Source organism: Ranitomeya variabilis, chromosome 5, assembly GCF_051348905.1.
Source record: "Ranitomeya variabilis isolate aRanVar5 chromosome 5, aRanVar5.hap1, whole genome shotgun sequence".
NCBI lineage: Eukaryota > Metazoa > Chordata > Amphibia > Anura > Dendrobatidae > Ranitomeya > Ranitomeya variabilis.
In genome coordinates, this window is record NC_135236.1 from 424767936 (window position 1) to 424780916 (window position 12981).

At 40.9% G+C, this 12981-nt stretch overlaps 1 protein-coding gene across 1 annotated transcript in view; it reads right to left on the reverse strand.

Annotated features, from left to right (window-relative positions):
- The window catches only part of PTPRB (protein tyrosine phosphatase receptor type B), a 229405-nt gene that overhangs the window by 170205 nt on the left and 46219 nt on the right, over positions 1–12981 (reverse strand). Inside the window, exon 2 of the mRNA XM_077265275.1 lies at positions 7360–7755. Within this exon, the coding sequence (XP_077121390.1) occupies positions 7360–7755 (396 nt within the window). The remainder of the gene's footprint in view (positions 1–7359; positions 7756–12981) is intronic.

Consider the following 12981-nt stretch of genomic DNA (forward strand, 5'->3'; position numbering starts at 1 on the left):
AAGAGCTGCACATGGACAGATCAGCCGCCCCTGCAACACAGAGGAGATTGTGTGTGTGTGTGATGTGTGTGTGTGTGATGTGTGTGTGTGATGTGTGTGTGTGAGATGTGTGTGTGTCATTGTGTGTGTGTGATGCTGCATTTGTGAGTGTGTCATGTGTGTATGAGGTATCTGGTGTGTGTGATGGCTGGGTGTGTGTGTGTGATGGCTGGGTGTGTGTGTGTGTGATGGCTGGGTGTGTGTGTGTGTGTGATGGCTGTGTGTGTGTGTGATGGCTGTGTGTGTGTGTGTGATGGCTGGGTGTGTGTGTGTGATGGCTGCGTGTGTGTGTGTGATGGCTGCGTGTGTGTGTGATGGCTGCTTGTGTGTGTGTGATGGCTGCGTGTGTGTGTGTGATGGCTGGGTGTGTGTGTGATGGCTGCGTGTGTGTGATGGCTGCGTGTGTGTGTGTGATGGCTGTGTGTGTGTGTGTGATGACTGCGTGTGTGTGTGTGATGGCTGCGTGTGTGTGTGTGATGGCTGCGTGTGTGTGTGTGATGGCTGCGTGTGTGTGTGTGATGGCTGCGTGTGTGTGTGATGGCTGTGTGTGTGTGTGATGGCTGCGTGTGTGTGATGGCTGCGTGTGTGTGTGTGATGGCTGCGTGTGTGTGTGTGTGTGATGGCTGCGTGTGTGTATGTGATGGCTGCGTGTGTGTGTGTGATGGCTGCGTGTGTGTGTGTGATGACTGCGTGTGTGTGTGTGATGACTGCGTGTGTGTGTGATGGCTGTGTGTGTGTGTGTGATGCATTTGTGTCAAAGCTGCATGTGTTTGTGAGCTGCGTTTGTGATGCTGCGTGTGTATGTGTGATACTGTGTGTGTGATGCTGCATGTGTGTGAGCTGCGTGCGTGAGCTGTGTGTGCTGCGTGTGTGTGAGCTGTGTGCGTGTGCATGTGTGTGAGCGTGTGTGTGAGCTGCGTGCCTGTATGTCATTATACAGTATGGAGAACTGTGGCCATTATACAGTATGGAGCATCATGTGCGGTCATTATACAGTATGCAGCATCATGTGTGGTCATTATACAGTATGAAGCATCATGTGCAGCCAGCATACAGTATGGAGCATCATGTGTGGTCATCATACAGTATGGAGCATCATGTGCGGTCATTATACAGTATGGAGCATCATGTGCAGTCATTATACAGTATGGAGCGTCATGTGCGGCCATTATACGGTATGGAGCATCATGTGCAGTCATTATACAGTATGGAGCATCATGTGCGGCCATTATACGGTATGCATGCCGTCATTATACAGTATGGAGCGTCATGTGTGTTTATTATACAGTATGGAGCGTCATGTGTGGCCATTATACAGTATGGAGCATCATGTGCGGTCATTATACAGTATGGAGCATCATGTGCGGCCATTATACAGTATGGAGCATCATGTGCAGTCATTATACAATATGGAGCATCATGTGCAGCCAGTATACAGTATGGAGCATCATGTGCGGTCATTATACAATATGGAGCATCATGTGTGGCCATTATACAGTATGGAGCATCATGTGTGGCCATTATACAGTATGGAGCGTCATGTGTGGCCATTATACAGTATGGGGCATCATGTGTGGTCATTATACGGTATGGAGCACTGTGTTGCCATATTTTTTTGTTTATAACTATTGTATATGAAACAGTGTGATCAGCAGTGCTAAATGGGTGTGGTTGGGACGTGGATATGGGTGTGACTAATTATGAATGGGTGTGGTCAGAGGCGTGGCCTAAAATTTGCCGCGCCGCGCTTTGCGCGCCGCAAACTTTGTCCCTCTTTCCCATCTTCAAAAGTTAGGAGGTATGCTTTAAGTAACGTTCATCTCAAATCTGAACAAGCCCTTTAATTATAAAATGAAACCCTGTAGCATGCCAATCCTAATAGTGTGTATTATACTCACTGTCAGGATTAAGTTCTCCTTGTTAGTTCCATCAGTCATAACATGACCACTTAAGTGACTCATGTGATTTTCATGCTTATAGTCATGTGACAACTAGCTTTACTTCCTGCTTCTATCAGTTTCTCACTGAACACTGAGAAAATTAGGAAGAGCAGCTAGTTGGCAGTATTGTGCAAATTGCATATGAAAAATTGGTCACATGACGACATCTCAAACTGCTTGTGGTGAGGGACTAACTGAATCCTTGCCCTGGGTTCCAGAAAACCTAGAAACACCTCAAGTGTGGCTCTTGTTTTAGAAAAAAGTTTTCTTTCTGATTTTCTTATCCTATGCAATCCCTTTAACCCTTTTCTGCCATCGGATGGAATAGTACGTCCAAAGCAGAACCCCCGCTTTGATGTGGGCTCCAGCGGTGAGCCTGCATCAAAGCCGAGACATGTCAGCTGTTTTAAACAGCTGACATGTGCCCACAATAGGTGAAGGTGGAATCGCGATCCACCCGCACCTAATAACTAGTTAAATGCCGCTGTCAAACTCTGACAGCGTCACGTGATCTGGGGTCAGCAATGCATCGGTATGACAACCAGAGGTCTAATGAAGACCTCTATGGTTGTTGATGCCAGATTGCTGCGAGCGCCACCCTGTAGTTGACACTCATAGCAATGCTGTAATTCAGCTACATAAGAGCGATCTGAGCATCGCTCCTATGTAGCAGGGTTGATAAGGCTATGCCATCTTCTATCCTGCCATGGAGTCCATTGAAGCATGCTAAAAGTTAAGAAAAAAGTTTTTAAAAAATATGAAAAAATAAAAGTTCAAATCACCCCCCCTTTCGCCCGATTCAAAATAAAACAATAAAAAAATCAAACCTACACATATTTGGTATCGCCGCGTTCAGAATTGCCCGATCTATCAATTAAAAAAAGAATTAACCTTTGATCGCTAAATGTCCTAGGGAGAAAAAAAAAAATGTCAGAATTCCTTGCATCATTAAAAACGTCAGATCGTCATGCAAAAAATAAGCCCTCACTCGACCCAAGATCATGAAAAATGGAGACGCTACGGGTCTCGGAAAATTGCGCTTTTTTTAATCAAAGTTTGGAATTTTTTTTTACCACTTACGTAAAAAAGAACCTACACATGTTTCGTGTCTATGAACTTGTAATAACCTGGAGAATCATAATGGCAGGTCAGTATTAGCATTTAGTGAACCTAGCAAAAAAGCCAAACAAAAAACAAGTGTGGGATTGCACTTTCTTTGCAATTTCACCGCACTTGGAATTTTTTCCTGTTTTCTAGTACACGACATGGTAAAACCAATGGTGTCGTTCAAAAGTAAAACTTGTCCTGCAAAAACTAAGCCCTCACATGGCCATATTGATGGAAAAACAAAAAAAATATGGCTCTGGGAAGCAGAGGAGCAAAAAACGAAAACGCAAAACTGAAAACAGCTCCGGTCATTAAGGGGGTTAAAATTAGCTATTGATATGAAAGAGAGGCTAGTAATAAAAATGTGATGACTCTTGAATTTGTTGGGTAAGTGTATATTTTGCAGTCAAGGCCTGCAAATGGGGTCCCCTCTATCAGACAGAACAAAGATCCACATCGAGCGTCATCCATTGCCTTTTGAGGACGCCTGGATACTCATTTACGTCAATGGGCATTGGTTATTGCCCTATTTTCTTTACCGCAGATCACTGGGGAAGCCAACAGGCAGCAGTTGTATTAAATTGGTTTCCTGAGGTTTGTTCAGACATATTAAATTTGTTATTTCTTTTCAATGCATAGTTCTCAAATTCCACATTTAGTGTGTGCAGCTTTTGACATGCACTCACAGATCATTTGCTCTGTCCATAAGCCTTCTCCATTTGAAAAACACTGCACTTGGGAAAGTGTTTTTTTTTTAAATGGAGAAGGCTGATGTACAGATCTGGTCACATGCAACTGTAATTATGAAATCCACAGGATCAATAGGCATGTTAATGATATGCAAATGATTAAAAAAAGGAAACAAAATCTTCAAAACATCTAATTTCTTTAGTATGAGTACGAACTGCAGAAATACACGCACTTACACATCGTGGCATGATGTCAATGATGCTACTAATAGTTGTGTGAGGAAGATTCTACCACACTGACTGCAGGTGGGCACACAAATCATCAAGATGCACTACTAGCAGCTTCATTTACAGTTGCTGATCAAAGATGTCCCAGATGTGCTTGATAAGAGACAAAACCAGACATGTTGTAGGTCATGGTAGCACATTTAGGCCAAGCAGGCTGCTCATAGTAGCATGCTTAACATGTAGTATAGGGTCGTCATGTTGAAAAATGGCTCACCCCTTCAGATGGATTTACATCATGGGACATGACTGTACGGCGGACAGGTATGGGATATTGTTGCTTTTTTATTTTCTTTTTTTCAGAAGAACGAGGGTCTTCAGATGGATTGAGCGTACAATAATGATATTAAAACCCATGTGTTTATTTATTTCATTAAAATACTTTATTCATAATGTGGGTGTGTGTATTTTTAACCCTTTACTGCTATTGGATTAATAATGGATAGGTGTCTTATTGACATCTCTCCATTGTTAACCAGGCTTAATGTCACCTTACATTAGAAAGGTGACATTAACCCCTTATTACCCCATACGGATCAATGTTGAGGAACTTTTCTGTGTATATCGGCCGTAAAAAACGGACCGCATTTTTATATGTTAGGTCTGACCCCGGCCTTAGAATGCTGATTCCCAGTAACATAGGTGTTGACTTCTTTTGAAAAGCTCTCTCAGTGGAGTGAGATTAATATAGATGCACAAGTTGACCTAACTCCATATTAACACCCATTATTATCTATTGCATTATTTCTGTGCTGTGTTGTGTATAAACTTAGTGATTCTTCAGATTTTGTATTAGTCTGTGCCTGATGAAGAGACCTGAGTAGTCTTGAAAGCTTGCAATTTGTTACCCTCTTTTCAGGTAGCCATTAAAAGGTATCAACCACTGGCGACTCTCAATTCTAACAATTTTTCTATTTATTGGCTAACACGGTGAAAGATATTTATCTTTCCTATAGCTACAATAGTGAGGTGTCCACATATTTTTGTCCATATAGCTTAGCCAGTATAGATTTAAAGGTTTTTTTGAGTACTTTTATATCAATGACCTATCCTATTAGCATTTCCAGTGGGGGCCAGATGTACTCACAAAGCAGAATACTGTAGGTCTGTACACTGTTTAGAGTCTGTTTCTGGGTACAGAAGATACCCTTTTCAATAAAAGCTGAACTTCAATACCCAGCTGAGGCCTCAAAGATGTGTAGGGAGCTGAGCCATTTTATCCCATACACTGTTTATATCTGGCCACCACCCAAGGAAAATAACAGCTGATGGGTGGATGAAGGTGTCAGCACATTGGATCTTAAAGTGATGACCTATTTTAATAGGTCATCAATATCACAATAGTGGAAAACAGGCATCTCTCATAGTGTATTACCATTTATTGAAAGTAAAATTTATTCAGTACACTTTAGAAACACAACATGAAATTTTGCATGTCACATGTTCTGTGATCAACCAATCACATGCATCCAGTGAGTTGTGTCAACACAACTTCATCCCACCTGACCAGTTTCGTTACTTTAGAATATTTTAGGCAGATGTGACAAAATGCTGTAAACTAAGAATGCTTTAACCCCTTAGTGACCAAGCCAATTTTTGCAATACTGACCACTGTCACTTTATGAGGTTATAGCTGTGGAACACTTCAACGTATCCGACTGATTTTGAGATTGTTTTTTCATGACGTATTGTACTTCATGTTAGTTCTAACATTTCTTAGATATGACTTGTATTTATTCATGAACATTTTTTTGCAAGTTTCAAACTTTTAATTTTTGTGCCCTTAAATAAGAGTCGTGTCACACAAAATAGTTAATAAATAATATGTTCCACATGTCTACTTTACATCAGCACAATTTTGTAAACAAATTTTTTTTTTTGTTAGGACGTTCTAATGGTTAAAAGTTGACCAGCGATTTCTCATTTTTCCAACAAAATTTATAAAACCATTTTTTTTAGGGACCACCTCACATTTGAAGTGACTTTGGGGGGTCAATATGACAGAAAATACTCAAAAGTGACACCATTCTAAAAACTGCACCGCTCAAGGTGCGCAATACTACATTCAAGAAGTTTATTAAATCTTTAGGTGCTTCACGAGTACTAAAGCAATTTGGAAGGAAAAAATGAACATTTTACCTTTTTCACAAAAAATTTACTTTAGACCCAAACTTTTTAATTTTCACAAGATTATCAGGAGAAAATTTACCACAAAATTTGTTGAGCAATTTCTCCTGAGTATGCCGATACCCCGTATATGGGGAAAAACCACTGTTTGGGCGCATGGCAGGGCTCAGAAGGGAGGGAGCAGTATTTGACTTTTTGAATGCAAAATTGGTTGGAATTGATGGCTGACACCATGTCATATTTGGAGAACCTGTGATGTGCCTAAACAGTGGAACCCCCCCAATTCTAACTCCAACCCTAATACAGCCCTAACCCCAACACACCCCCATTCTAATCCCAACCCTTACCACAACCCTAACCCTAACCACAAACCTAACCCCAACCCTAATCCTAGCCCCAACCCTAACCCTACCACAGTGGAATCCCCCAATTCTAATTCCAACCCTAACACAGCCCTAACCCCAACACACCCCTAACCCTAATCCCAACCCTAACCACAACCCTAACCCCAACCCCAACCCTAGCCCCAACCCTAACCCTAGCCCCAACCCCAACTTTAACCCCAACCCTAACCCTAGCCCCAACCCTAACCCTAACTGCAAAAAATAGAAAAAAATTTAAAAAATTAATTTTATTATTTTTTATCTAACTAATGGGGTGACAAATTTACTATTATTTTTATTTTGATCACTGTGATAGGGTCTAAATCAAAATGAACCAATAGGAAAAATCTCCTATTGTTGCTGGGTTCCCAGCCAGCAGAAATCGGCAGGTACACTGCCATTTTCTTCCAGGAAGATGATGAAGAGGGACAGAACAAGAGGGTCCAGGGAAGTCCCTAATTTTGTGCAAGTGTCCTTAGAAGAATTTATGCTATTGTGAAGGCAAAAGGTGGTCGCACAAAATATTGATTTGATTTAGGTTTCTCTTTTGTTCATTCAATTTGCATTTTATTATTTGAAAACGTAAACACTTGTATCTTTGAAAATATTCTTACTTTACAGCATTGTTTCCACATCTTCCTAAAACGTTTGCACAGTCCAATATAGATTGATACAGGTTGTAGATGGATAATATTGTGATACTACCGAAACCACTTTAAGCCTTATTTGGAGAAAATAAATTATCTCATGCGGCTTGTGAATGGTTTTGCATATATTTACACTACTAACCTTCATTTAAACATATGTTTTCAAATGCACTTTTTCCTGTTTCATCCACTTCCAGTCTTTTCCAGGTATTCGGGTATTTTGTTCCCTTTTTGACAACAACCCTTGAAGCTTGTTTCCTCAAGAACAGAGAAGAATTTGCAACTTCAAGAAGTCCTTCATTTTTATGACATGTCCACGTTGGAGCCTTATCACAGTCAACAAGAATGGCTGGGCGAAAGTGTGATGCGGAAGCAAAAGAAATGCCCAGACACATGGAGGACTTGACATTATGTAGTTTCCCATCTTCTGTCCATTTCCAGTGCTGACTGCGATACGTCACATTGCATCTGGTAACGGTCACGTACTTGCCATGGTTCATACAAACATTCTTTTGGTCATGGTATATAAGAAAGGTCTCTACAACAGAAATGGAGAGAACACATTATAAAGCATTCTATACAACTCAAAATGAATGGCATTTGTAGCTTTAAGTAATATCCATGTTGTCTCTAATGTCCTTAAAAGGGTTGTCCGACCTCGGGCTACAAGTCTGCAGTTACATTGTACCCTAGGGCTAGACAACCCCTTTAATGTTAATTTAACAAGAACTTCCACCTAAGCTCAAAAGGTACATACACACATGGTCAAAATTGTTGGTACCCCTCATTTAATGACAGAAAAACCCACAATGGTCACAGAAATAACTTGAATCTGACAAAAGTAATAATAAATAAAAATCTATGAAAATGCACAAATAAAAGTCAGACATTGCTTTTCAACCATGCCTCCATAGAATTTTTTAAAACATAAAACTCATGAAATAGGCCTGGACAGAAATGATGGTACCCTTAACTTAATATTTTGTTGCACAGCCTTTTGAGGCAATCACTGCAATCAAACGATTCCTGTAACTGTCAATGAGACTTCTGCACCTCTCAACAAGCATTTTGCCACACTCCTCAAGAGAAAACTGCTCCAGTTGTCTCGTGTTTGAAGATTGCCTCTTCCAGATGGCATGTTTCAACTCTTTCCAAAGATGCTCAATAGGATTTAGGTCAGGGCTCATAGAAGGCCACTTCAGAATAGTCCATTATTTCCTCTTAGCCATTCTTGTGTGTTTTTAGCTGTGTGTTTTGTGTCATTATCTTGTTGCAAGACTCATGACCTGCGACTAAGACCAAGCTTTCTGACACTGGACAGCACATTTTTCTCTAGAATCCTTTGATAGTCTTAAGGTTTCATTGTACCCTACACAGATTCTAAACACCCTGTGCCAGATTAAGCAAAGCAGCCCCAGAACATAACAAAGCCTCCTCCATGTTTCACAGTAAGGACAGTGTTCTTTTCCTGATATGCTTCATTTTTCCATCTGCGGACATAGAGCTAATGAGCCTTGCCAAAAAGCTAAATTTTTGTCTCATCTGTCCATAGGACATTATCCCAGAAGCTTTGTGGCTTGTTAACATGTAGTTTGGCAAATTTCAGTCTGGCTTTTTTATGTTTTTTTTTTTAACTATGGTGTCCTCCTTGGTAGTCTCCCATGAAGTCCACTTTGGCTCATACAACGACGGATGGTGCGATCTGATACTGATGTTCCTTGAGCTTGAAGTTCACCTTCAATCTGTTTAGAAGTTTTTCTGGGCTCTTATTTTACCATTCGTATTATCCGTCTTTTTGATTTGTCATCAATTTTCCTCCTCCACATCCAGGGAGTCCCATGGATCTTAAATTTCTGAATAATATGTGCAACTGTAGCCACAGGAACATCAAGCTGCTTGGAGATGATCTTATAGCTTTTACCTTTAACATGTTTGTCTATAGTTTTCTTTCTAATCTCCTGAGACAACTCTTCTCTTCGCTTCCTCTGGTCCATGTTGAGTGTGATACACACCATGTCACCAAACAGCACAGTGAGTATCTGTAGCACTATATACAGACCCACTTACTGATTCCAAGATTGTAGACCCATGTGATGCTAGTTAGTGGACACACCTTGATTTAACATGTCCCTTTTGTCACATTATTTTCAGGGGTACCATCATTTCTGTCCTGGCCTATTTTATGAGTTTTTTTTTTTTTAGTTCTGTGGAAGCATGGTTGAAAAGCAATGTCTGACTTTCGTTTGTTCATTTTCATAGATCTTTTATTCATTATTACTTTTGTCAGATTCAAGTTATTTCTGTGACCATTGTGGGTTTTTTGTCATTAAATGAGGGGTACCAACAATTTTGACCACGTGTAAGTTTCCAAGTTAAATACCTCAGCCAACTATTAAAAATGTATTTTTTAGTTATATCAGTTTATGTAAACGTAGGATGATAGCCCAAATGGCAGCTGGAAAATTACAGGAAAATTCACACAGTTTCAAAGAGGCCATAAAACCGCTAGAAAATCTGACCTATCCATTAACCCTAAGGATAAGGCAAAGCTAAATAGTTTTGTTATAATTAGACTGAACAGAAAATCAAAGAACTTATACATACATAGTTTTTCATATCAGTACTAGTGACGAGCGAGTGTGCTCATTACTCGGGTTTTCCGAGAATGCTGGGGTGGTCTTCGGGTATTTTGGGCGTGATCGGAGATTATGTTTGAGTCACTGCAGCTGCATGATTTGCAGCTGCTAGACAGCCTGAATACATGTGGGGATTCCCTAACAAACAGGCAACCCCCACATGTATTCAGGTTGTCTAGCAGCCACAAATCATGCAGCTGCGACAACTCTAACATAATCTCTGAACACGCCCAAAATACTCAGAGACCACCCGAGCATGCTCGGAAAACCCAAGTGACGAGCACACTCGCTCATCACTAATCAGTACTAAAACTAGTCATTTAGTATGATCATCATTGCACCTACAGTTGTACTCAAATGTTTACCTACCCCAGCAGAATTTTTGCTTTCTTGATCTGTTTTCAGAGAATATGAATGATAACACCAAAACTTTTTCTCCACTCATGGTTAGTGGTTGGGTAAAGCCATTTAGTTTCAAACTACTGTGCTTTCTTTTTTAAAATCATAATGACAACCCAAAACATCCAAATGACCCTGATCAAAAGTTCACATACCCTGGTGATTTTGGCCTGATAGCATGCACAGCAGTTGACACAAATAGGTTTGAATGGCTACTAAAGGTAACATCCTCACCTGTGACCTGTTTGCAAGTAATCAGTGTGTGTGCATAAAAGCTGAGTGAGTTTCTGGGATCCAGACAGACTCTTGCATCTTTCATCCAGCCACTGATGTTTCTGGATTGTGAGTCAAAAGAATTGTTAATGAATCTATGGGAAAAGGGAGTTGAACAGTATAAAACAGGAAAGGGATACAAAAAAAGATATCCAAGGAATTGATAATGCCATTTAGCAGATTTCAAACTGTGATTAACAAATGGAAAATCAGGGGCTCTGTAAAAACAAAACCACGGTCAGGTAGAACAACAAAATTTCGTCCACAACTGCCAGGAAAATTGTTCGGGAATCGGATGCAAAGAAAAACCTTCATATAACATCATCTGAAATACAGGACTCTTTGAAAACTAGTGGTGTGGCTGTTTCAAGATGCACAAAAAGAAGGAGGCACTTGAAGAAAAATAGGCTGCATGGTCGAGTCGCCAGAAGAAAGCCATTACTGCACCGATGCCACAAAGTATCTCACCTACAATACGCAAAACAGCACAGAGACAAGCCTCAAAACTTCTGCAACAAGGTAATTTGGAGTGATGAGACAAAAATTGACCACAACTATAAACGTTACATTTGGAGAGAGGTCAACAAGGCCTATGATGAAAGGAACACCTTTCCTACTGTAAAGCACTGAGGTGGATCGCTGATGTTTTGGGATGGGTGAGCTACAAAGGCACAGGAAATTTGGTCAAAGTTGAAGGAAAGATGAATGCAGCACGTTATCAGCAAATACTGGAGGCAAATATGCACTCATCAGCCCGGAAGCTGCACATGGGATGTACTTTGACGTTCCAACATGACAATGATCCAAAAGACAAGGCCAAGTTGACCTGTCATTGGCTACAGCAGAACAAAGTGAAGGTTCTGGAGTGGCCTGTTGTGAATTCCGTTCTCGAACTCCCTCCTGTGGTCATGAATGGTACTTCGGTGAGTTCTGTCTGTGGACTCCCTCTGGTGGCTGTGAGTGGAGCTGCTGGTTCTGAGATTCCTTCCCCACCTGCCCTCGTTTAGGGCTAGGCTGGATTCTCTATTTAACTCCACTCAGATCATTACTCCATGCCAGCTGTCAATGTTCTAGTTCTGGTTCAGATCTCTCCTGGATCTTTCTGAGGACCTGACTACTCCAGCAAAAGCTAAGTTCCGGCTTGTTCATTTGTTACTTATGGTTTTTCTTGATAAGTTCTAGTCCAGCCTGCTATCATGAAACTGCCTGGCTAGCTGGAAGCTCTGGGGGTGCAGAGTGGCACCACCGCACCGTGAGCCGGTGAGGGGGTATTTTTTGCACACTCTGCGTGGTTTTTGTAGTTTGTTGTGTTGACCGCAAAGATCCCTTTTCTATCCTCAATCTGTTTAGTTAGACTGGCCTCTCTTTGCTAAAGCCTATTTCATCCTGTGTTTGTGATTTCCTCTTAACTCACAGTCAATACTTGTGGGGGGCTGCTTTTACCTTTGGGGAAATTTCTCTGAGGCAAGTGAGGCTTTGTTTCCTTTCTTTAGGGGTAGTTAGCTCTTAGGCTGTGAAGAGGCGTCTAGGCAGAGTCAGGCACGCTCCACGGCTATTTCTAGTTGTGATGATAGGAGTAGGGTTTGCGGTCAGCAGAGTTCCCATTTCCCCAGAGCTCGTCCCGATTCCGTGTTTAACTATCAGGTTATTCCTGGTGCACCTAACCACCAGGTCCACAACAGTGGCCATCTCAGTCTCCTGACCTCAATATCATTGATCCACTCTGGGGAGATCTCAAGCTCACAGTTCATGCTAGACAGCCAAGGAAATTATAGGAACTGGAGGCTTTTTGCCAAGAAGAGTGGGCAGCTTTACCATCTGAGAAAATAAAGAACCTCATCCACAACATTGATGTTAGAGGGGACAATACGTGGCATTAAGAAATGGGGTATGTGAATTTTTGATCAGGGTCATTTGGATGTTTTGGGATGTCATTATGATTTAAAAAGTGAAAACACAGTAATTTGACAATAAATGGTTTCACCCAACCACTAACCATGAGTGTAGAAAAGGTTTTGGTGTACCATTCATATTCTCTGAAAAAAGGCCAAGAAAACAAAAATTATGCCTGGGTATGTAAACGTTTAAGCACAACTGTATTTAAAGAAAATTGGACACTTTTTTAGGCCTCACTGTTGTTTAAATCCGTATATTAAAAAAATGGTACCGATGTCATCAGCGCTTGGTCCATGTGTCCGTTTTTACCATCAGTGTGTCATCCATGTTTTTCACAGAATGATAATTGAATAAATACATTATAAAGCTTCTCCTATACCTTACAATGTTAAATAAGGACATCATACGAACTGTACATTGATGCCATCCATGTGCTGCACGCGTTTTTCATGGACCCATAGACTTAGATTGGCATGTTTCATCCATGATACTAGAAAAAATGGATGTCTCTGTGAGTTTTTCATGGTCACATGGTTCATGAGAAAACACGAGCATATGAA